The sequence below is a fragment of the Pollachius pollachius genome (assembly GCF_949987615.1).
Source record: "Pollachius pollachius genome assembly, chromosome: 2".
Classification (NCBI taxonomy): domain Eukaryota; kingdom Metazoa; phylum Chordata; class Actinopteri; order Gadiformes; family Gadidae; genus Pollachius; species Pollachius pollachius.
The window spans coordinates 18,398,415-18,423,160 of NC_136935.1; the positions used below are offsets into that span (position 1 = coordinate 18,398,415).

At 45.3% G+C, this 24,746-nt stretch overlaps 1 protein-coding gene across 2 annotated transcripts in view; it reads left to right on the top strand.

The window, feature by feature from the left end:
• Positions 1-24,746, top strand: part of ehbp1 (EH domain binding protein 1) — a 131,376-nt gene that overhangs the window by 98,482 nt on the left and 8,148 nt on the right. For both annotated transcript variants that reach the window (XM_079758726.1, XM_079758727.1), the window contains 5 exons: positions 1,640-1,781; positions 2,395-2,498; positions 4,511-4,634; positions 22,354-22,453; positions 24,639-24,712. In XM_079758726.1, coding sequence (XP_079614852.1) covers positions 1,640-1,781; positions 2,395-2,498; positions 4,511-4,634; positions 22,354-22,453; positions 24,639-24,712 — 544 coding nt within the window. The remainder of the gene's footprint in view (positions 1-1,639; positions 1,782-2,394; positions 2,499-4,510; positions 4,635-22,353; positions 22,454-24,638; positions 24,713-24,746) is intronic.

Below are 24,746 nucleotides of genomic sequence, written 5' to 3' on the forward strand. Positions count from 1 at the left end.
GCTTGTGTGTGTGTGTGTGTTTGTGTTTATTAGAGGTCTTCAAGCCGCGTGGGTTTTACCACTAAGTGTTGACTTTATTACGTGTTTCGCCATCTTATTAGCGTAGTGCGAATGCCAATCTCCACCGCCCCCAGTCTCTCTTTTCCACTCGGCTTAGCATATTGGGAGGCTTCGTAATAAAAGCAGCTCTGCGTGACATTCTTGATAGCAGGAGAAGTGAGCGTGGAGCTTTTTAACACATGTTCGCTTTGAAAACAATAGGTCTTGCTTCCGCGTTTTGCATAATCTGTGTATATTTTCTGGCTCTGGGTTTTGTTGAAAGTCAAGTTAATTGCTTTCCTCTGTCTTTCGTTTATGAGGGAGGGAGGGAGGGAGAGAAAGAGAGGGTGTGTGTGTGTGTGTGTGTGTGTGTGTGTGTGTGTGTGTCTTTTGAAGGATGTTTTCACAAACAAGCGAAACAAACCTATCAACCTCCTTTGAGTTTGCCTGTGGTGTGTGTGTGTGTGTGTGTGTGTGTGTGTTATACACTGTTTTAGTCACAGTAATCACAGAACAGCTCTGAAATCCCGAAGCTGCTCACTAATAAACGTCTGATACCAGCTCTAAGCGGTTGAGGGAGTTTGACGGGCTAACTGGCCAAATGTGTACAGCCTAATTGCACACAATGTTTTTGAAAGTCAATAATTTGAGACAAAATCCTCATCTCTTATTTTGTGTATGTGTGCATGTGTGTGTCTTTGTGTGTATGTCCGGGTGAGGCAGCCAAATTATGTCAATGCTTCTGTACTTAATGCTATGACTTTAGGATAGTTCTTCTTGTGAAAGCTAAGCTTTTCAAATTCCTCTTGGTAGCTGTTGTGTTGATGAGAGGATTGGGGAGATGACCTGCTATTAACTTCACGTCACAATTAGGTTTCCCTGGTGGCTATTTGTTTACATGGACGTTGAAAAATCAACATTGCACATAGACTGTACATGAAAACAAAGTTGCTTCAGCTGGAACGACTTTTAAAACCCTTTTATTCCATTATTCGGTCCTACGCATAGTTTTCTTGTTGTTTTATTTGTATGTGTTGGGTTCTATGTGTTACTTGATGTTTTTTATTTACGGTGTCACAGAAATATGAAAAGCAATGGTATTATTACCCCTGACTCGAGTTAAGGGTGCTTATTTTGGTATAGTTGTATTGGGCACACCTTAGAGATGACAACAATCTTAGAGATGAAACCAAATGATAGAGGCCATGTCCAACTCGTCACAAATATTAAAAATAACACTGTCAAAATCAGTAAGTGTACTCGGCAAATAAAACAAAACACTTGACCTTTCAAAGACCTACTGATATCTTGGAGAGTTTGGCCAGTTTTCCAGTGGAAGCGTTGGTTGGGATGTGGTTAGGTGTCTGTTTGTACTGGGCTGTGTGTACCGTACTGCGCATTTGATAAAAGCCATGGCTGCTGATGCCCTAGTATGTCGAGAACTGCATGAGATATGGACACATGTATTTCGTTTCACTGTAGTCTAGTCAGAAGACTACGGACCAGGCTTACATTTTTACATCTACTTTTTTTGGTCTATGTTATTATAAAGGCAGATTTTTAAGTTTTGTGTGTGTGTGTGTGTGTGTGTGTGTGACAGAAGCCCTCGGAGGAGCGTATGCGGGCGGAGCGGCTGCGCAAGGCGACAGAGCGCCTGCGGTGCCCCGTGGTTTTCAACAAGGACTCGGCCGTCAGGAAGACACAGCTGCAGTCCTTCAGCCAGTATGTGGACAACAGACCAGGTCAGCACTGCCGCACACACCTCTGCCTTTATAGAGTAGCAGTACAGCTGCTCAAACACACCAGGTACAAAGTCATAGACACACACACACACACACACACACACACACACCCCCACACACACACACACACACACACATTCCATTGTTCTTAGACAAACACAGCAAGAGCACATACCCAGCAACCTCAACCTTAAGAGATCGTACTAATGTGTGCACGCACACTTACAGACACACATGCACATGCATGCTTAAACATGTATGCATCTACAGACATACTTTCACACTGCACACATGGACATTTAAAGCACACGCGAAGGACAAACTAGGAGCTCATGCACACACACACACACACACACCTATGCGCACGTACACCAACTCACCTACACAAACACACTGGCTGTTGACCATTGGCAGTTATTGACTTTCCTTCATGTATTGTGAAGGGACGTCATTATTATACACTTAACAATGTGTACTGATGATCTCTCTGCTAACCTTTCCTCACGACCCCCCCCCCCTGCCTCCATCTTCTCTCCCCTCTCACTCTCTTTATCTCTCCCTCTCACTCTTTCTCTCTATCCCTCTTCCTCTCCCTCTCTTTCCATCTCCCCAGAGGTTAAGAGGCAGAAGTCTGTTCCTGAGGACCTAATGAGTTCTGGTGACGAGCGAGGAAGTCTCTTGTCGGAGTCGGACCTTCTCAGACCCTTTGAGGAAGAGGTACTACAGTTTTATTACTATGGTTACGGTGACAGTCGTATCACCCTCCTGTTCAGCCCGTTGCATTTTTACAATGATTATCTTACCTACAGATAGCTGTGAGATTGCGTGTGTGGGTGTGGTTGTCAAGTGTTTTCCATCATGTTTGCTCATTGATATTTTCTGCTGTGTTAGTCTGAAAGTTCTCCAAACATTTTATTTATTGACCTCCTCTTGCCTCTATTCACACTCTCCCCCAACCTTTATACATCTCTCTCTCTTCCTCCTCTATCTCCTGTTCTGTGGTGTGTTATCTCTTTAGTTCCCCTCTTCTACCTCTTTCCTCTTCTCTCTTCTCCTCACCTCAAAGAGATAGGAGCAGTGATCTAACCATTTACCATTTTAATAATTACAGTAGTAGCTATCAGCAGACCTGCAGTTTAAAATGTGTGTGTGTGTGTGTGTGTGTGTGTGTGTGTGTGTGTGTGTGTGTGTGTGTGTGTTTGAGAAAGAACAAATAATGCCCCATACCTTTTACGCACACACTTCACTGTGTGAGATTGAGTATATGAAGAGTGTGTGCATAAGAATGCAATTATATCAATGATGTCGGGAGCGTGTGTGGTTGTGTGTCCGTGTGTGTGTGTGTGTGTGTGTGTGTGTGTGTGTGTGTGTGTGAGGTGAAACACTGTAGACTACTCGTGGATCTTCCTCTTCCTAAACAAACACCTCCACTTACCCTGGTGTGTGTGTGCATGCGTGTGTGCTTGTGTGTGTGTGTGTGTGTGTGTGTGTGTGTGTGTGTGTGTGTGTGTGTGTGTGTGTGTGTGTGTGTGCGGGGGTGCGAGCTTGCGTGCAGGCCAAGGTCTGGGCCCCAGGGTTAATGGGTGTTGAACCTTTCCATTATCCCGATCAGCCAAGAATTACCTGCTGAATGATGTTTGCATTAATATAATATATATGGTAATTCTGCCGCTCTTAATTACAGCTGGGCCCGGCCCGGCCAGGGAGTAGGCTGATCATGTGTAAAATTGATTTGCCAAGGAAGAAAATGGTGATAGAGCATAAGTATGAAGGGGGTGAACAAACACACACACACACACCATCGTACACACTCTCACACACACACACACACTCACACTCTCTAGCAAGAACGCACCCTTACACACTCACTGTCTCCCTCTTTTCTCAGTGGAATGCACACATAAGCGTATACATGAAAACATACTCACACACACACACACACACACACACACACATACACAGTACTGGGAAAAGTGCTGGCCTTGGAGGAATGAAAAAAAACTTTCTCTCTCCACCTCTCCCTGCTCGCTTGTTCTCCTTCCTATTAAGAAAAGTGAAGAGCATCAGCAGTAAAAGTGGGGATATATATTTTTTGGTGAATGCATTCTCAGTCGGTGATTCTGAATCAACATTTTAACCCTGGTTAGAGCCATGCTGTGGAGAATAGCAAGCAGCCAGTGACGGCGTGGGGTCGTCGTGGGTCACAGATGAGGACTATAAGTGCATATGGTTAAGGAGCAATTAAACGGGCCGATGGAGAGAGATAAGGGAGAGAGATAGACAGACACAGGGAGAGAGCACATTGTAGGACGTATGAAACATGCATCAAATATGTACAATATATTTATGTGAATTAAAAATGAGAAGGAGCAATACCTATCTTTTCATTGAAAATGTATAAATAATAATTATTATTAATTAATTATTATGTTTTAAAATTGCGGTTTCTAACAGTTTCCTTTGACGGCAAAGAACAGTAAATATGGGTCGCAACATTTAACAGTTAGGTTCTCTTTGAAGCTCCCCAAATTCTCTGCTACATCTATGAAAGATTTCCTTTCAGTGTTTATTAAAGGTTCCTCATTGCTGCTTTGTTAATGATTTTAAAGTCTCTATTGCAGATTTCTTCATCCTGTTTTATTATATTTCAAACCCCTTTCTAAAAGCGTTCTGTTTTTTCCCTTTGCTTCCCCACTCTGTGTGTGTGTGTGTCTCTCTGTCTCTGTCAGTCGGAGTTCAGAGACACCAGCCAGTATGTGGTTGGGGAGCTGTCGGCTCTGGAGAGCGAGCAGCGGCAGATCGACACGCGGGCTGCGCGCGTGGAGAAGAGGCTGCGCTATCTCATGGACACAGGTACCCCAAGCCCAATTACACTGGAAAAACTGTTTTGGCAAATTGAGCGTACGTGCAGCCGCGCACACACGCACACACAGCCCGCAGATGCAGTCGCACGCAAACGTAAACATATACGGATGCATCCATGCACACACACGTGCACACACGTGCACACACGTGCACACACACACACACACACACACACACGCCCGAGTGCATGGTTGTTTTTTGAATGTCTGCGAGGGAATTTTTGCGCAAGAATTTGCGTGTGTGCTTTTTTGATATATTTCTTTCCAGTCTGTGTGTACGTGCATTCAAAATGGACGCAAACGAACTGCATATACAGTAAGGGTGTGTGTGTGGTTTATGTGAGTGTGTGTGTGTGTGTGTGCGTGTGTGTGTGTGTGGTTTATGTGTGTGTGTGTGTGTGTGTGTGTGTGTGTGTGTGTGTGTGTGCATGTGTTAGAGACCGCGGAAATCTTTGAAGCCCTGCTCCCTCCTGGTTGAACGTAGCGAGACGTAGCGCTGGGTGGATATGAAAGGCAGGGATGGAGGGGAGGCGGGGGGAGGGTGTGGAGGAGGCGTGTGATGGAGGAGGGGGGTCGGAGGGCGGGGCGGTGGGGGAGGGCTGTGTCTTGGGGAGGGAGGGGAGGGAGACCTCTCTGTGCCTGGGTGATAAGGGAGCCCTTCATGGGGGAAACGATAACTTGGTGTGATAGTGGTGCCCCAGTCTGTCTCACTTTGTACCTGTCTCACTCTCAGGCCCTGTCTCACTCTCAGTTCATGTCAGCCAGTCTCACTCTCAGTGCCTGTCTCACACTCAGTCTAAGCATCACTCTCATTCCCTGTCTCACTCTCAGTTCCTGCCTTAGACCGTCTTGATTCAGTCCCTACATCGCGCTCAGTCCCTGTCTCACACTTAGTTCCTCTCTCATGCTCAGTTCCTGTCTCACACTCAGTCCCTGTCTCACTCTCAGTACCTGTCTGACAACCACTCACTCTCTCTCCCAGCATGTCTATCACTGGGCCCCAGCAAGCTAGGCTGTGAGGGTTGCCAGTCAGCCTCAACTCTATTGAACAGCCTGCACTGTCATGCACGACTACACATACACAGCCAGCAACCCCCCCTATCTGGCCTTCATTGATATGCCGTACAAGAAGGAAATGCATGAGTTTAACAGAGAGAGAGAGACTGGATTTGGGGGGGGGGGGTTAAATGGAGAGAAATGACGGTAGAGTCAAAGACATGCACAATGACAAATAGGCAAAATGCCAAAAGCACCAAAACAGCAAGGAGACCAACAGAGGACCTAGTCACACCTAGATGTAAAGCACAACTTGTCTGGCATTGAGGGCTGCATGTGGAAGAGTAGGTCGTGCAGAGGATGACTTTGTAGGAAGGCTTAGGGCTGAAGCCTGATGAAGACATGAGACACTACCTTGGCTCTGTCAAGCCCCAGACTGAAACAGGAGGACTGTCCTCTTCGGTGCACACCCGCACCATTGACCTGCTCAAAGACATGTTCTCACTAAGTACAGAGCAAGCTTTAGAAGCAGCCTTTCACTATTCATGTTGTCGTCATAGGTAGCGTCCGTCAACGCTGTGTTGTGAATAAGAGTAACCTGGTATTACTCACCCCAATACCTGTAGCTAATTTATATCAAAACAACCTGAACAGCATTCAGAACCACACAAAAGCAGCAGAGGAGGTTTTTTTAAGAGAGGAAAACCAGGGTCACCATGGATTTACTTTCCCTTCCTATCCCATTTGGAGATGGGAATCCACCCTATCTTCCTTTCATTTGTTGTGATCGTCTTGCTCCTCTTTCCTGTTGCCCTCCCTCTCTCCTGGCCCGTTTCTGTGCCCTGTTCCCCCCTCAGAACGCTCTATTGTCAAATTTAAGAACAGTTATTGCCTCCCTCTCTCTCTCTATCTCTCTTTCTCTCTCTCACTCTATCCCTCTCTCTTGCTCTCTATCACTCTCTCTCACTCTCTCTCTCTTGCTCTCAGTCTCTCTTTCTCTCGCTCTCTTTCTCTCTTATACACATAGAGATAAAGCAGTGGCTAGTCTGCAGAAAACCTGGTTATTTTCTACCAAACCATCTTCAGCCAAAATGATAGATTCCGCATCCCCCCTCTCTCTTTTCTCATATATATATATATATATACTTTCTAACCCCTCCTATCATCCGCACTGGCTGAAATGGAGAAATGTGGTTAAAGAAAGCCCACCTGCTATGGACTTTTGACAGCATAAAACAGCCGGCCTCTTCAGGATGGTCATGGTCTGTCCACAAATCTTATCCTCTTTGGAAGCAGAATGTTGGTCCATGGCGCATTCAATGTTTTTTTATTTTTAAATTGCGAATCTGACAATATCTGCTGGATAAATTGATTTTCAAGTCCTGCTACTTGTATTTGTGTATGTGAAGCACTATTGGTTAAGATACTGCATTCAAACACAAAGCATGTTTGCAGGTCACACCTATAGCAAACCGACCTAAAGGACCTAATGATCCTCCCTACATGTAATTCTCTTCCAGTAGCTTCTCAAACAGACGGGCCAGGTGTACCCAGCCTTCCCCTGTAGGATATCTGCTGATGTAGCTTTGATTCCTCACAAGGCATTGGAGAGGCATGTTCAACTGGAAACAAAGCAAGCACACAATGATCAATTAAACTGTCAATAGCGATCACTTCTGTTCAGAATAAGAAACTCCGCTACTGGGACCTAGCGGATCATATGGGAATGGAACTAATATCGCAAATGTTTGGTTGATGCCACAGCGATTTAATGACATACTCTCTTATTAACCCTAATGTAACAACTGCAGCAAAGTCTCTGTGTCAGTATTAGCACAGAAATCAAAATTTTACGCAGCCAAGTGAAATACACAAAACAGTCAAATGGGACCATGATGTGAATCTGACATCACCAACAGACGATGTCCGTGTCAGGCTGTATCATCCCTTTAAATCTTCGTGGAGCTTGGCGTCCCCTAACAAAGGCTGTGGCTGGAGGGGCTCATCTTTCAATTCCTTATTATTTGAAAAAGAAGTGATCAGCAAAAAAGAGTGACATTGTCGTCTTAAAAAAAAAAAGTTCTCCTCTTGCGAATTACCCTATTTAGTACCTTATTAGTTGACGACTTTTTTGCAGTTCCTCAATATTTGTGTTGAATTGTTGTTGGAATTGGATGAATTCAAATGTGTTATTAACATGTGTTTCAGTCAACAATTTTGCATAGTGGTATTGATACATTCTTTATTAATTTTGGTTTGTCAATACATATTTAACAAAAAATTGCCGGACCTCTGCTATTACACACATTTAGCATTTAGATACAAGAAAAGAACATTAGTCATGCACCCAAGCAAAGAGGCCATTGGCCTTTAATGGAAATTAGATCACTTCAATATAAATTATCCCATTACGATAAGAATTCCATGGACCATGTCATCAAAATATCAGTTGTCCATAAATACAACCAGACTGAATGGTGTGGGAAACCCGATATGGGTTTGAGCAGAAGAAGGGCAACATGGCCGGCTTTCAGAAGTGTCCATTTAGGTGTCCGGCTATCTTCCCTTCTGCAGTACTTCTAAACCCAGAGCCAGCCAATAAGTTATGGACTGTGCCTTAAGGCCATGCTCAGAAGGCATCAGACCAGGACGAGTCACTGACAGGTGGTCACTATAGTAACCTTTATCACCTCGGTAACTGAGGTCACCCTTCCATATACTGTCACAGATGATTGATTTTTTTTCTTACATCCCGGACCAATGTCTGATTGGCTGTAGACTGATTGGCTGTAGGCTGAGTGGCTGTAGGCTGATTGGCTGTAGCCGGATTGGCTGTAGGCTGATTGGCTGCAGACAGATTTGGTCTTTACTGATTGGCTGTAGACTGATTGGGTCTTTACTGATTGGCTGTAGACTGATTGGGTCTTTACTGATTGGCTTTAGACCGATTGGCTGTAGACTGATTGGGTCTTTACTGATTGGCTGTGGACCAATTGGCTGTACACTGTCTCTTCTTAAAGGTTTCTGCAAAGCAGGCCCACATTCAGATGGTGTTCTGACAGCCCCCCAGGTTTAATTGAAGAAGAATCCTTTCCCCCCCCACTTTCCCTGTAGTAACACTGATAGGTTACCGTCCTTACATGGGGAAGGATGGGTAAACAGGAACAGGAAACGTCTATCTTTCATGGACAACCAGCTTTTGATTTTTCAAGATTTTTACAAACATACATAGTTACACAATTTCCCTTTGTTTGTCGGGTTTAGGGTTGCCATTTATTTTACTTGTGGTATGTTTATTATTTTCTGTGTGTCTCTGTAAGGATTGGGTGATCAGTTCTGTGTGTGTACATGAATATAAAAATGAAGAAAACACAGCCTTATAGTCCATAAGTCTTAATTTTCCTTATTTTTTAATTATATTAGCTATTAATTGTACTATTATTATTATTATTTATTATTCTGAATTGCCTTCCTTTTTCCCCTTCATACTCCCTGCGTTCCTGTATCGCTTTGAGCACGTTCCCTCTATCCCTTCATCTTTATTTCTATAAGGTTTCTCCTGCATTATTCCTCCCTCCTTACCTCCTGCACTGTCGACCGGTGCCTGGGCACAGTGAAGCATTCTGCAGCGTTTTCTATTACGCCCAAGCCCTCCCCAGACACAGCCGGGGTAATTGGTGTGGTTAATTTATTTACTCTGAGGCAGTTCACAGCACATTAAATAATAGAGATAATTGAACAAGAATTGTCAAGTGTCCTCTGATATCAGACACATTACAGGAGGGAGTGTGCGTAAAACTCCATTTCTATGCCCCCATTGTTTATGGTAATTAAGTACACAGTCTTATTCCTTGGTTGCCTTCCAAGCGCATGGCGGGCGTCATTGTTGTCTTCTATTAATATGTAATCAGTAAATAGTTTAATTTCCTAATCTGCGGTTGGAGAATTCACTTTCTAACAACTCCTAATTACTGCCGAGCTCTAACGCATCTCTCGCCATTCCGACGCAGCGAGCCAATCAGAGAGCGGGCCCCTGGTCAGTGGGGTGGGGGGGGTGGTGATTTGAATTCCTCCAGCGCACCCACTGGCTAATGAACTTGTTATTCCTGGACTGCTGGGAGAACTGTCCTTCATAATGAACTTGTTATTCCTGGACTGCTGGGAGATCTGTCCTTCATAGATGCAACGTTGGGAGAAATTTGTCTTCCTGTTGCAGTCCGGACCGCTGATAGGCCGAGAATGCTCTGTGTTGATGGGGCTGGGAGGATGTAGATGTGATGTTAATCAAATGATCTCTCATGGTTTGTGTTTTCATTTTGAAGCACTGGTTGTGGGCTAGACATTTGTTCATCCAAACAAGTGGTTTAGGATGTCTGAGAGGTCCTTCGTTAAATGAGAGCAAGGAATCCAATCATTAAATTATGAGGAAGTATGTTGCCGCTTATAAAATAAAAAAATAAATATTGGTTTCCATCATAGTTATTGTTATTTAACAATGCAGGTGTATCCGTGATAAAGAATTTCCAGTTGTGAGGCATTTTATTGTCCTTTACCTTTTAGATAGTAATGTTGTTAATGTAAAACCATTAACAGTTCAGGTGGGATCCAATCTGCGCCATCACTGACGACATGCAGCCTACTTCCATACCATTTTTCAGTTCAGCTGATATAGTTATCATAGGGCCTCTTCCATAGCTAGTAGTGCTATTGACAGTCACATTGTTGGCTTTCCAAAGGGTATTGTGAGTGAGCATCAGACTTGTCTTATTGCCATTTCAGCTTAAATGCTGTGTGTGCGTGTGTGTGTGTGTGTGTGTGTGTGATTGTGTGTGTGTGTGTGTGTGTGCGTGTGTCTGTAAGGAATACTACACCTATTTACGCACACCTCCCATTTCAAAAAGCTGCAAAACCAACGACAATGGATACAATTATCCCAATAATGGCTCTCGGCCGTCCCCACTCTCACAATGCGGTTTGATAAGAGATAAGAAGCAGGACAGAAACAAGCGCGATCACTGAATTCTTCTTTTTTTTGTCCTCCCAGATTAACATATGTTTAAAAAAAATTGCACTCAAGTGTGATAAGATTGACAGAGGGGGTTCTTATGGCACACAGCCCTTTAATCTGCCTTTGTGTCGCCGCGGTAACGGAGGGGTGCTCCGCGGGGTCCACAGCCTGGACCTCCAGGGATGACTTTCAGAGCAGGACATCTTCTGACTGTGACGCTTATATTTTATACTCTACAGATGTACTCCAGCACATATATTCACTGATATATCAAAATTCAACTAATATATTTTCAAATTATTAAGTGTGTCTGTGTGTGAACCACGGTGTGTGCGTTGATGTTTTTGAACAGTGTTACCCTCATCTCCGTCAGCCTTTCATGTCACTGCTATTCTCTCCCAGCGGTTTGACTCAAGGTTTAAGCTCTTCCACGTGAACTGCATTGAGGATCAGACACGCACACTCACACACACACACATACACACACACCCACACACACACACACACACACACACACACACACACACACACACACACGTGCGTGCAAATTCACAGACTCAAACAGATCAAGCCCTTGCCTTGTCTAGTCGCAGTGCCACAAACAGCCAGCATTAAGCTTAAGCATATTATTATATTATCAGGCCAGTTATTTTACAAAGGTATTGCTGAAAGAGCTTAACATTAATTATTGTAACTTTGGGCAGATTACAACGTCTTGACCTCCTATGCAAAGAGCTTAAACACAAGAATGGCATTTTACCATCTTTAACGGGATAACCAGTCTAATCTTTCAGCACCGGCTAGAATATTACAGACAATATTTAGAATATAAGACCCCCTCTACAGTTGGGGGAGAGAAATGGAGACGGAGAGGGAAGCTTGAGCAACCTGTAATACAGCCTGGGCTCTGCAGCAGACCAGCTTCTGGCCTTTATAAACCACGTTGGGTTCTTTGATAACGGACCTCAGACTTAGACACTGCACAACCAATAACACACTTCCAATGCTGTAAATATGATCTTCCTGGTTTGGGAGGAGATATTGTGATTATTTCATTTGTTTTAGGCCTTTGCAGACTGACACAGAACTGGCATGCTTTTGATTCCTGCCCGTGGCCTGTCCACATTAAATAGTTTGTTGGTGTTGTCGTTGTGAATGTTGAGTAACGAAGGCAGTTGCATTATCCACAACAGGGTGGTTTTGCATCCGACCGACGGAATGTGTTTCAGGGCAGCGCTCCCTTCAGGAAAAACAAGGATCAGACTCTCTCCTGCCTGGAAGGAGATGCAATACAATGTTTATTTGGTGGGGGTGTGGTTGTGTGTGTGTGTGTGTGTGAAAGACTAGTAGAGCTGGGTCAGAAAACAGATTACCCTCCCCCTCTCTCCTCTCCCCTTAATCTCCTCGGCCATTTGAATGTTTGAGCAGCTAAAACAATTTAATTAGTCCACTCGCAAGGAGCATCTTCCCAACCCCCCATCCCTCCTTCTCCAGCAGCATCTACCTCTCTCCCAGATGTTCCAAGCTCCCCCCCTCCCCCCTCCCCCATGCCCCACCGCAGAGCTTTTAGACATTCTTGAACAGCGGGGATGAAAAGGCATTTTCCAGGGAGATTAAGGCTGGGATCCTACAGGCATTGTCTGAAAATCTTCAGATAAAGCGAGTCACCGTGGAAGGAGTCAAAGGGGTGGGGCTAGGTGGTGGGAGGGCCGGGGGGAGAGGGACGGGGCATTCTGGGGTTTGGTTTGTGGGGCTCGCGCGCGCGATATTAGCCCCATCCGACCCCCCGGCTTTCAGACGGGCTGTCAGGCTGAACCAGAGCAGCACCACCGCACGCCACCTGCTTTCTCTCCCACGTCTGGCCCAATGGGTCCTCACGTTCTCTCTTTCTCTTTCTGTTTTTATTCTGTTATCTCTTGTCTCTTTTTGCCACTGTGTTTGTGTGTGTGTGTGTGTGTGTGTGTGTGTGTGTGTCTTTTCAGTCAAATCGCTATCTCTGTGTTTCTGTTGTTCGGTAAACAGTTGTCGCTCGGCATTCCAAGTCCTCTGGCTGTTTGCTTCCTGGGTGTACCAGTGATATGGCTGATTAACATTTTCAGGGCAGGGAGGAAAGGGTGTGTGGGGGGGTGTTGAGGGGTATTATGGGCTGGACAATGGGCTGCTGCTTATGATAATCTGCTCTTTATTGAAGCAGCTCGCCGTCGCTTTCATCAGCCGCCTGTCAGCCTGGCCCGACCCCCGTCCACCAACCAGCTTTCTGCTGCCAAGCCACCGCCACACACGCACGCACACCACACACTACACACACACTACACATGCACGCACACACAAACATTACACACATTACATAAACATACACACACATTACACATACACGCTCACACACATCACACACAGACGTAAGAAGCATTGAGTGCTCACATAAACACGCAGTTCAGTTCACATGTGAATACTTGTCCCTGGGACACTCACTTAAATGTACGTTCACACACAAAACAGGCATAGAGCTACAGCCATGCCCGCAATCCCCTAACACAGTACATACAAGAGTAAGAGGTGCAGAGCCCAGTCTCTGTTCAGCTGTTTTTATTGTTCTGTAGCCTCGCTCTTTCTGTTCCCTGGCTTATATCTCTTAGTTTTATTTTTACTCATCATCATTTTGGTTGGTTTCATTATTTTATATCGACATCTTTTACCAAAAAGAAAAAGCACAGAGAAATGGAGGTATCCCCCCCTCCCCCTCCTCTTCAAATACATGATTAGTATTTGGTTAACAAACCACAGCCCAACGACATCGTTTATTCTTAACCTTGCAGTCAATTAATCAAGGCTTTCTCATGGTAAGAGATTCCGGGGGCACTCCACAATACAGGTTAATGACAGAGGTTCGGTCCGTAATTACACTATTCACTTGCAAACACAGTGGTTTGCTCTGTCACCCCCCTCTCATTTCCTATTGTGGGACACCCCAGGGTATGAATACTGACATCTGTGTTTCCTTATATATCACCATTTAAATACCAGCACCACCAGTGGCTCTGCCACTGTGTATTGAGATAGAGGCTGAGATGTGGAACAACTTCTGCTGTCTCTCTAAAAACTCTCTAGTCAAACTCTGTGTGGGACAGACATGTGTTGAGTCACTTTTGAATTAATTAATCAATAACATTTGTATTAAAAAATACAAAATGGTCTAATCCATACAATACAATACAGAGGTACATTATAGCATTAATTGAAATTGTCCTGTCCCCAGCTTTTTATTCCCGGTGCATATAGATGTGTAAATCTGCCTGTAGAAAGGGCTTTAAAACCAGGCCTTGAGGTAAGGGAGGCAGAGTAAGAACACTGTTCACCCCAAAGAAAGAACCAGAAGTAAAGGGAGTACAATAAAACCACCTCAAGTGGAATCAGCCGCACAGAGGCCTGTTAGGAGTTGGGCTAATGTTGTTAGCCGAGCCATTAGCGCCCGCAGATTAATTCATTAAGTAAATTCATCCTTCACCTCTCTTCATCCCCGCCGTCGACAGGCGTGAGATATGACACCAATCAAATTTGTTCTAACAACAGCCATTAACCTCCTGGGGGTAATGGTAGCGGGGGGGTCATGTGTGCCCCCCACCTTCATTGCTAATGGAGTGGGAGTGGCTACTTATGGTAATGTGGGGGAGCTGTCTGTCAACAGGGCGGTGGGGGCGGGTGCAGCGGTCTAGTGGCCCGTGGTCTTCGGCACGTCCCCCTGTCTCTTCAGTTTTCTACCCTTCGTTTTTTTCATGAAAGATAATTCTGGCAGAACATGAAAACAGAAAAATAGTTTTGTTTTAATGTTTTGCAAGTGTTTTTTTTATGAAATGGAATAAATTCCTTTGTAATAGGAACAGGTGCACGCATGTGTACACAAAACTTGCATGTGTATTTGCAGTACATGCGCTGACAGATGCGTGTCATCCCAACCAATCGACAGTGCTAACACTTGTGTGCGCGCTGCCGTCCTGTAAATCAGTTAGTCACTAAATCAAGCGCCGGTGCTTCGTGACGGCCTCTGCTAGAACAACAAGCGGCCAATTAGCGGTCTTAACAGGCCGCCAGCTTTAACTCTCTGAGTAAACTGCTTCCCGTTCCTCCGTCTGCACCAACACTACTCTAAATGTTTCACACCTCCGAGGGTAAACACACACTCGGGGCTAAACCACCTGGCTTAACCCCCTAGCTTAGTGTCTCCCGAGCCACGGTCCCTGAAGCACTGGCCTTTTACTGCTACTAGAGAGGTCAGATAAAACGTGTGTGTGTGTTTGTTTGTCCCACACCTTCTCCCTGTCATTGTTGGGCTTAATTTGTTGGCGGCTTCTGTTACAAAGCTCCATTAAGATGTGTATTTGATTAATATGGTTGTGATGACATTGATTGCCGTTACTCAAACTGTGATCCATCCTCCTTTTTCTAATGGATATCAATATAGACAGCCTTTTTCATGTGAAGCAATTATTCCAATATGAATGTAGTTTTGCGGCTCCTTGTCTCGTTTCATTTCATCACAGGTAACTCAAGCAATGCCATCCTCGTGATGGCACATTGTAATTCCCCACATTACCACTTTTCTCTGTACAGTCAGATCTACCACAAGTAAGTAGTCAATTCAAGGGAACATGCTCCTCCGTAGAGTGACATCTCTTCACTACACTACCTCAGTGCCGGCACTTTGATTAAAAAACGGTACTCGTATTAACAGGAGAGAAATATGTAAATAGCTTAAGTCGTTTATTTGTCCCAATCACCAATAGTTAAACTGGGTGGCCCTACTTTTCAAATGAGACTGGAGAGAAAAGCGTTTAGCGTGCCACATTAAGGAGAGCAGGGCTCTTAATACCATCAAAGCAAGGGAATAAATCAGCCATTCATTTATTCTGGTCCTTGTATGCATGCACATACATACACACACCCAGGCTCTCACATTTGGAGCAACTCACTCACAAACACACACACCCATACACACACACACACACACACACACACACACACAACAAAACACATATTGAAAGGCATCTATGCACAAATATGCTCACGCACAATTCAGACATCATACTGCCTGTCTGCGAACAAGTGTGTGTCCTTGTGTGTGCATGCATTACTTTACATATCTGTGTTCTTAGGTGACTGCTCAAACAAATGTCCAAGCTCACTTGCATGTGTCTGTATACAGAAGTATGTGTGTATACAGAAGTATTTGACCTATTAACCATATACCTGCATATGGATCCCTTAAAATCCATTACTCATCTTATATCCTTTTCATTTTCACTTAAAGGTAGGGCAGGCATTTTGAAGAAACAAGCCAGAGTAAGCTCTTTTTTAATAGTATGCAACCTAAAACATCCAACCTTCAAGCCTTCCTCCAAAGCAACTCCCCCAAAACATGTGACTTGGCTTAGCAGTAGGTCTGCCTAGCCTGTTGCAAGACTGAGTGAGGTAGATAGAAGGACAGGTAAGACATTCAGTCACTTTATCCAGCGTCGTTATGATTGGTAGTTAGGATCCAGAGATACTGGATTGGCTTAATTTCTTTGTCAGAATAGTGGATTTATTGATTGCCTTAAGGAAACAATTGTAGAAAAATGAAAAAAAAAATGCTTCTTAAATATATTACCCACACAATTGAAGAAGTGTGTAATATTATAGAGCTACTGTCTGAGGAAAGTCCAAAGTCTGTAAACAAATCATACACAAACACACACTCGCAGATCTTCAGTTGTTTTCATAATGCGGTCTCCGTGAGGGAGACATGCAGCTTGCGTCACTGCCACACCTGCAGGAAGTACTGCTTTGGAAGCCCTTGACCGCCTTCTCCTTTGAGCCCCGGCGCTGCCATCTATATCAAATATATTCCCTGTGGTGCAGAGGACAGACACGGGTCTGGGTAGATCACAACAATAATAGGATGATGCCTGTCTTGCCTTTTGTCATGAGATTATGAGCAGGGATGGCCTCTTCAACCCCCTCCTTATGTCTTGGTAAACGGGGGGCCCCTAGGGCTCCTGAAGTGGCCCCGTTGCCTTGGAGTGGAGGCGGTGGTGGTGGCCGGGCCTTTGTTGTATTAGTTGCATTGTAAAAGAGCTGCTAATGAAATACCTTGTTGGGCTATCGGCAGGTGAGCTCCTTGACAGAGAGCAACACATATAGAGTGAGGGTCTTGCACACAAACACACACACACACACACACACACACACACACACACACACACACTCTTAGTGACACGTACAGCCTATGCTGTCCCTTGCTCATTTCTGCTATACTAATTACCTGAAGTGTTCTGTTTTTCGAAAAGCCAACCCCCAACCCTCTATGCTGTTGTAACACAGCCATGAAAACAGCCCTGCTCACCTCAACTGGAAGCAACAACAGAACACCAGGGTCCCGATCCTAGTAATGAAGGACCTTGGCAGTAATGGGAGAAGATCATTGAGGAGTGGTTTGTGTGTCCCCTGAGGCCTCCCTCCTCTATAACAGTCCTGGACTAGATGGGGCCTGGAGGAAAATCATCCTATCAAGAGATCATTATGTTTAATGGTCAGTAACTCGTAGAGGAAAAACAACTTGCTGACAGGTGGGCAGTTCTGATGAGAATGGAGAGGGAGAGGGAGAGGGACAGGCTGTGATGGAGAGAGACAGGCTGTGATGGAGAGAGAGACAGGCTGTGATGAAGAGAGAGACTGGCTGTGATGGAGAGAGAGACAGGCTGTGATGGAGAGAGAGACAGGCTGTGATGGAGAGAGAGACAGGCTATGATGGCGAGAGAGACAGGCTGTGATGGAGAGACAGGCTGTGATGGAGAGAGAGACAGGCTGTGATGGAGAGAGAGACAGGCTGTGATGGTGAGAGAGACAGGCTGTGATGGAGAGAGCCAGGCTGTGATGGAGAGGGACAGGCTGTGATGGAGAGAGAGACAGGCTATGATGGCGAGAGAGAGGCTGTGATGGAGAGAGAGACAGGCTGTGATGGAGAGAGAGACAGGCTATGATGGCGAGAGAGAGGCTGTGATGGAAAGAGACAGGCTGTGATGGAGAGAGAGACAGGCTGTGATGGAGAGGGTCAGGCTGTGATGGAGAGAGAGACAGGCTGTGATGGAGAGGGTCAGGCTGTGATGGAGAGAGAGACAGGCTGTGATGGAGAGGGGAAGGCTGTGATGGAGAGAGAGAGACAGGCTGTGATGGAGAGAGAGACAGACTGTGATGGAGAGAGAGACAGGCTGTGATGGAGAGAGAGACAGGCTGTGACTGAGAAAGAGACAGGCTGTGATGGAGAGAGACAGGCTGTGATGGAGAGAGACACAGACTGTGATGGAGAGGGTCAGGCTGTGATGGAGAGAGAGACAGGGTGTGATGGAGAAGGTCAGGCTGTGATGGAGAGAGAGACAGGCTATGATTGCGATAGAGACAGGCTGTGATGGAGAGGGACAGGCTTTGATGGAGAGAGAGACAGGCTGTGATGGAGAGTGAGACAGGCTATGATGGCGAGAGACAGGCTGTGATGGAGAGGGACAGGCTGTGATGTAGAGAGACACGCTGGAATGGAGAGAGAGACAGGCTGCGGTGGAGCAAGAGAGACTGGGATGGAGAGAGACAGGCTGTGATGGAGAGAGAGAGAGGCTGTGATGGAGAGGGAGAAAAGCTGTGTTGGAGAGAGTGATGGAAAACAAGGCTATGTAAACGCAGAGGTATGGCAATCAAAGGGATATGGGGGATTAGGAGGATGTTGTGTTCACAGCTAATGCAGCTAATTCTAAGTATTCCTGTTTAATATGTATATTTAAACTGCATCTCTCTAAAACATGTTTTGCTTATATGTCCTGCCCTTATCCTCCCCTGTCTTTCTCACACACATATTAAGAAAATACACAATGCTTTCGCACTCACATCCTTTTGATATGTCCTGAGAAATTGTCAAGATAGCTTTTTATGAGGAACGAAAACAAGTATTGAAATGCACTACTTTTACGAGCATGATGACCCTCCCGTACCGTAGAAATTAACACCTTGACCATTTCACAAACACGATTATTGTATTTCGTTGACTATTTTTATAACTGTGACTAGTTACACCAGAAGTAATTACACACAATTGAGCCCCGTTAATGATCACCTCTCAATTCCCCTCTCTCTCTCTCTCTCTCTCTCTCTCTCTCTCTCTCTCTCTCTCTCTCTCTCTCTCTCTCTCGCTCTCTTGCTAACTCACGCTCTCTCTCGCGCGCTCTCCCGCACTCTCTCTCTCTCCTCCCTATTGTAAACAGCAAAGTAAGCAGTGGTTGACAAATGACATCGGTGGAAAAGGCAGCCATTGAATGGCCTGTTCAGTTTTTTCCTTTCTCTCCAATTTTTTTGTATATTTCCCCGCTTTATTTTAACATGTTCACCGGGCCAGGGGGAGGGGGGAATAAATTGGTTAATGTGTTTCATTCAGCCGACATTATACGCAGGTTCAATAAAGCAGGGACCTGCGCTGGCTGCCGGGCCCATTGTGTGTCCTATTGAGTAGCCGCTAGAAAGGCTTCTGTACCACATAAAGAGCCTCTACAACTCCTGCAGAGAACACTACAGACCAGGAGAGAGAGACCGAGGGAGAGAGAGAGAGAGAAATGTCATGTGGCATGGAGTGAGAGAGAGAGAGAGAGACTGAGGGGGGGCACAGGGAAAACAGACCAAAGCAGGTATGAAACATAGTTCTGACAGCAGAGGTGGAGAATATAATCAATGCAAATTAACAGCAAGGAAAACCAATATTAAATAGGGGTATTAAGTATTTTGTATTACTTCAACATAAAAAAAATTCAAAAATGCACTGTAAATAAAGTGCTGCACTGTGTTGTCTGGAAAGCATCACCTGACACTACTGCTGAAACAGTCCATGCGGTAGGAGTTGTAGCACACTCTGCTCCCAACACACATCTCTCAGAAGGCACAAGTTTGCTATCCCTGCTTAAATGTGGACACTCATCAGAGACACTCTCTCCCATTTGATCTTTATTATTTTGGGTTGGCACTTATCAGACTTTCCAAGACATGTCAGGGGATTTTTTTAAAGAGAAGTGCTAAATGAAAAGTCTTGGCTCAAGCTAAACAGACTACCACTGTTCTATGAAGGATTTGCATGGAATCAAACCAACATTTATGTTTCCACATATCATGCCTTGTAGTCCTATGCTCACATGAATGAAGTCAGCTCCCTGACTACTTGGTGTGCATGCTGAGCACAGGGGCAGGCTTTACCAGGCTGCTGCATCATTAGAGAAAACAATGTTCCTCAGGTTCTCTTTCCTGCCGTAGTCCTATGTGTCCCGGCCTTTGGCCCTCCCAGGCCCTCGGTGCCGGACGGTGGGAACAAAGCACATCCTTAAATAACCTTTTAAGATCTAGTCTAATTCACAAACCGGATTAGCTGTTGGACTCTATGAGATCGCTCCATTTATAGCTGTCTCTATCTGTATTGATATTTGTTTGCGAGTGGATGAACTTGAGGCATTGCCCTTTCTTAAGCTCTGAGGCAGAATCAGGGGAAACACATAGGGAGTCTTATACCCAGCTAATACATCATGGAACTGGCAAAAGCTTGTCTAAAACGGTTTGCCACGTGTATTTTTTATTGTCATAACTACATACTTTTGTGTGTGTGTGTGCGTGCACATGCATGTTTGTGTGTGTGTGTGTGTATGTGTTCATGTGCGTACATGGATTTTATCTGTCTGTCTCTCACAGCTCTGGCAACATTGATAAGAGAATAGCACGGAGCATGATATTGATGACGATAACACCCCCCCTGATATGGAAGCAGACCATATCTTTATCCTTTATCTTTATAGACATATTCATCGGTCCTTTGATGTTATGATCAAACATCGTATCGACGTATTGCTCCAGGTCTCAGTTGTAATTGGCCCCATTTCCTGCTCTCCTCTGCTCGGGATAAAGTGGTGAAAAATGGCATGTAGGGCCCAGAAAGCAACCTGCCAAGCGACTAGACTCTTTGATCCAAGATGGCTCCCCTGAGAGCCAACATGGATGCACAGTGTCAGAGCCAAGGTTGGTTCCACAGAAGCAGGGTCAACAGAGCTTGCCAAGGATACATTTGCTGTTTGTTTTCACACCCAGCGGTGAGTGTCAGTTTGTCAGTTTCTCTTGTTTTCGCACATATACAAGCTGACAACAGCAACACAACCATTAACAGTGGCAGTGTTAGCGCTATGTCATTATGTGGGGCAGTGGGTAGGAAACACCCATCCCTCGTACATTTTACTGAGTTATTGTCATTTCTGTAGTGAGTTCATGCGTTGCAACATCCCTCAATATGCTGGCCATATTAATTATTAATTAACTGCAGGTGTTGATTTCATTTGTATGGATGGATGAAGCCATCTTATCTGTGCTGTGATTTCTCAGTGTAACATTAAGGTGAGATGTGACAATGTGATGTGAAAAGACATGAAACGTCTACTTACCCTCTGCTTCTTTGTTTCTTATTTTCTGGCGAGTCTGTGGGCTGACTTAATGGGTGGTAACCAACTGCGTCGCAGCCTGCTGACTGCAAGGTTGTTTTGGCCTTGCTGTTTGCTAGCTGTGTCTCACCTATCCGTTTGCAGCCTGATTAATGCCTTGCTGGTGGTTCTTGGCAGGCTGTTTTGTGACTCTCGCAGGCTGTTGGCCGCCGAGTGTTTTCAGGCTGCTATCGGGGGGGGTGGGGGGGGGTGGGGGGGGGGGGGGGGGGGGGAGAGCTTCTGGCTTTCTAATCCCTCTGCACTTCCAGCCTGCTTGGCTACAATGTCACAGCAGCTTAATATTGCCCGTTATTATTTCCTTGTTTTATTGGACTGCGAGGAGACATGGTGACCTGTCAGGAGGCTTTATCCCGCTCAGAGTGGCGTGCGTCTGCTGGTCGCCATAATCCATCAGCCGCTGATTCCACTAAATCCCACCGTTGACTTCCTCCCCTTTTTTCGGGTTCTTCTTTACCTTCCCCTTAACATCCCTCCATCCTAAATTAAATTACAAACAATCGCTGGCTCCAAAAAGCTGAAATGTCCACAGTCTCCCATGCCCCAGGTGGTCTGTGATGGTGTGTGTCTGTTAAATAACCCTCGGATTAAGGAGTTGTCTCTGGTGATTGCAGACTATGTGATGAGTCAGTTAAGAAAGCATTCTCAGCAAGCCATTTCTGTTGCATATTGGAGTCCCTCTTGCCAAAGTCAAAGGATAGAATCAAACCACAGCAACAACAACATGTGACCCTGTCACTGGAGCTCTGCATGCTGATCTTCATTCATGCATGGGGCTCCATGGGGCTGGGCCAACGTCACATTGTGCACTGATATTAGAGTTCTGATCCCAGGTCGGTCAAACCTCATTGCTGAGGCACAATTTAGTATTAAATTGAAACTTGCAATTAATAATCTACACTCTGCACACATACACTTAAACACACACACACATACACACTCACTATGTAAATTGCTTTGAGTCCCATGAAAAAAGTGCTAGATAAATGGTATTGATTAATATTAGTATTGGATAATGTACAGGAGTAATGATCGAAAGAATAGTTGATTAACCACACGTCTCAAAAAGGCAACACAGATCACCAAGGAGCGCCTCATGTAATGCTGCTCATTTGAAGGATGTACTGAGTGTATTCATGGAGGGATGTTTCTGTGTCCTGCAGGCAACAACAAGGAGGAGGAGGAGGCCATGATGCAGGAGTGGTTCATGCTGGTCAACAAGAAGAACGCCCTCATCAGACGACAGAACCAGCTCTCCCTGCTGTAAGACAAGCACTCAAGACAAACATGACATGTCAAATACAGCCCTCCATCTAGGCTCACCACACACTGGTTCTGGTCTAGACACAGTCTCCTGCCAAGTCACACCTCATCAGAGAAATGATGGAAGACAAAAATCAAAGGCCGCATATAGGAAGGTTATGGACAATAACATGAAGATGGGGAAAACAGTGTCCATTGGTTGTCCATTGGTTGTCCATTTTGTGTGACCCTCTTCACACGCATGGCCAGAAGGACAGTCACGAGGCTGGCTGTCTCTTGAACGGCCCCTCAGTCTACTGCTGAGAGGGTCTGGAGCGGGATTGCCCCTGTTTGTTAACAGAATTGTTTCTTTTATCTAGATACAATCTAGATTTAAAAAACCCTATTGTAGAATCCTGATATTCCTCTTGTGTGAACAGGGCTGGTAACTGATCCATTAACCACATGAACCTGATCCCTTTGTTCTGTCTGTGTACACACACTGGACTCTACAGCCTCTGAGATTGTGCTTCACACATAAGGCAGTGTCTCTTTAGCTTCACGGTGCTTAACATGCTGATCTGTGTTGTTTGAGACTCCACTATACCACGACGTGTTGCCTGGTCCTACCAGACTCTCGTACTTCATTTCATTTGCACAGAGAGTCTGGACCTACTCAATTAACTAACGTTAACTCACTTGAAGGCAGGTGTCTGTTGAAGTTTAAAACTATTGGATCTGCCCAGTGCCACTCTAGATCTGCCATTACCAATCGCTAACGTTTGGCCGGGAATGACGTTGCGCGCAGGCTGTAAACAAACCAAACACCATGCGTGAAGATGTCCGTCAACGAGAGCTGACTTTAACGTCATTAATCTCAGCCACTCCCTCTGTTCCCTGATTGGACGCAGAAAATTTAGACGGAGAAAACCCACTAAGATACCGCAGACCCAGACGTAGTACTGAAGGGAAATTAAAATTGAGCGGAAGTACTTAGGCGGGCGGAGCCAGGCTACCACGACGTAATGAAGAGTACACATGGTTCATCAGAGCAGTGGAGACGTCTCCTCAACACGCGGGCTTTGACACTTTATTACCTGTCTCTTGTCTATTCGCCCATTGATTTACATGTGGGGTCCATGTGAAACCAATACACCATCCAATACCAAAGCTCTCTTCTCACTATGTGTGTGGCCTTGAAACGACAGGTGGATACACACACACAAACACACACACACACACACACACACACACACACACACACACACAGACGTTTTTCTTCATTTGCGGCTGTTAGGATTTCAAAGGGTGTGAGTGGAGTAGAGATTGAAGTCTTCATAATCACATTATATGCTGGAAAAAGCAGGGCTTTTAAAGTGGCCCATTGACAGAGCGGCTGATTATTAGGCCTGGCCGTTGTGTCTTTGTGGCCCGGGAGGAAAAAATAGAAATCCTTTGAAGGACAAATTCTATTAGCTGCAGAATGAGCTCATTTTCTAATAGCGCTGAAAGACGGCCCAATTTAATTGTTCACAAACGCTGATACCCTCCTAGACATATGTATGGATACCCTCACACGTGCGCACACACACACACACTGTGTCAAGCCATTCGCAACACAAACACACACACACACACACTCACCTGCCTATGTCAAGCCATTCGCACATCCAACTAGTCGTTGTGTGTACTAATGGTGTGGATATCTCTGCGTGTGTGTCAGTTATGTGTAGTAGATTAATGTGAAACTCCAGCAGGCCCAGTGGCTGAATCAATGTTTATTGCGCCGCCTGTTAAGTGTTTAATGATTAAGTCATTAACATATTGATGAACCTTGTTTCTGTTTCCTCCCGGAATCCTCCTTCGACTGACTCTGTGACTGTATGGTTGAATAATGGACTGGCCAGAGAACAGACTGTATATCCAGGCTCCCCCATTCAGACGCCTTTGGACACCATTAACGTGCTTGACTATCAAGTCGTCCGCATATTGATGAACCTCGCAGCCATTAACGCTCGGGGCCAAAGGCCCCTGAAAGGATCCATCCGATGTGATGTTTCTGATGAGCGGAGGATCTATTGTATGCCTCAGTGTCTTTGCTCGGTAAATGAAATCAAACGGAGGGGCTCCCCGTGATTATCCCTGGCTACTGTCGGAGTCTGTAGGAGGAGCCCATTGTAACCCGGTTTACCTTTCTGCGTTTCAGGGAGAAGGAGCACGATCTGGAGCGACGCTTTGAGCTGCTCAACAGAGAGCTGAGGGCCATGCTGGCCATTGAAGGTGAGAGTGTGGCCGCTGCTGGCTCAATCTGTGC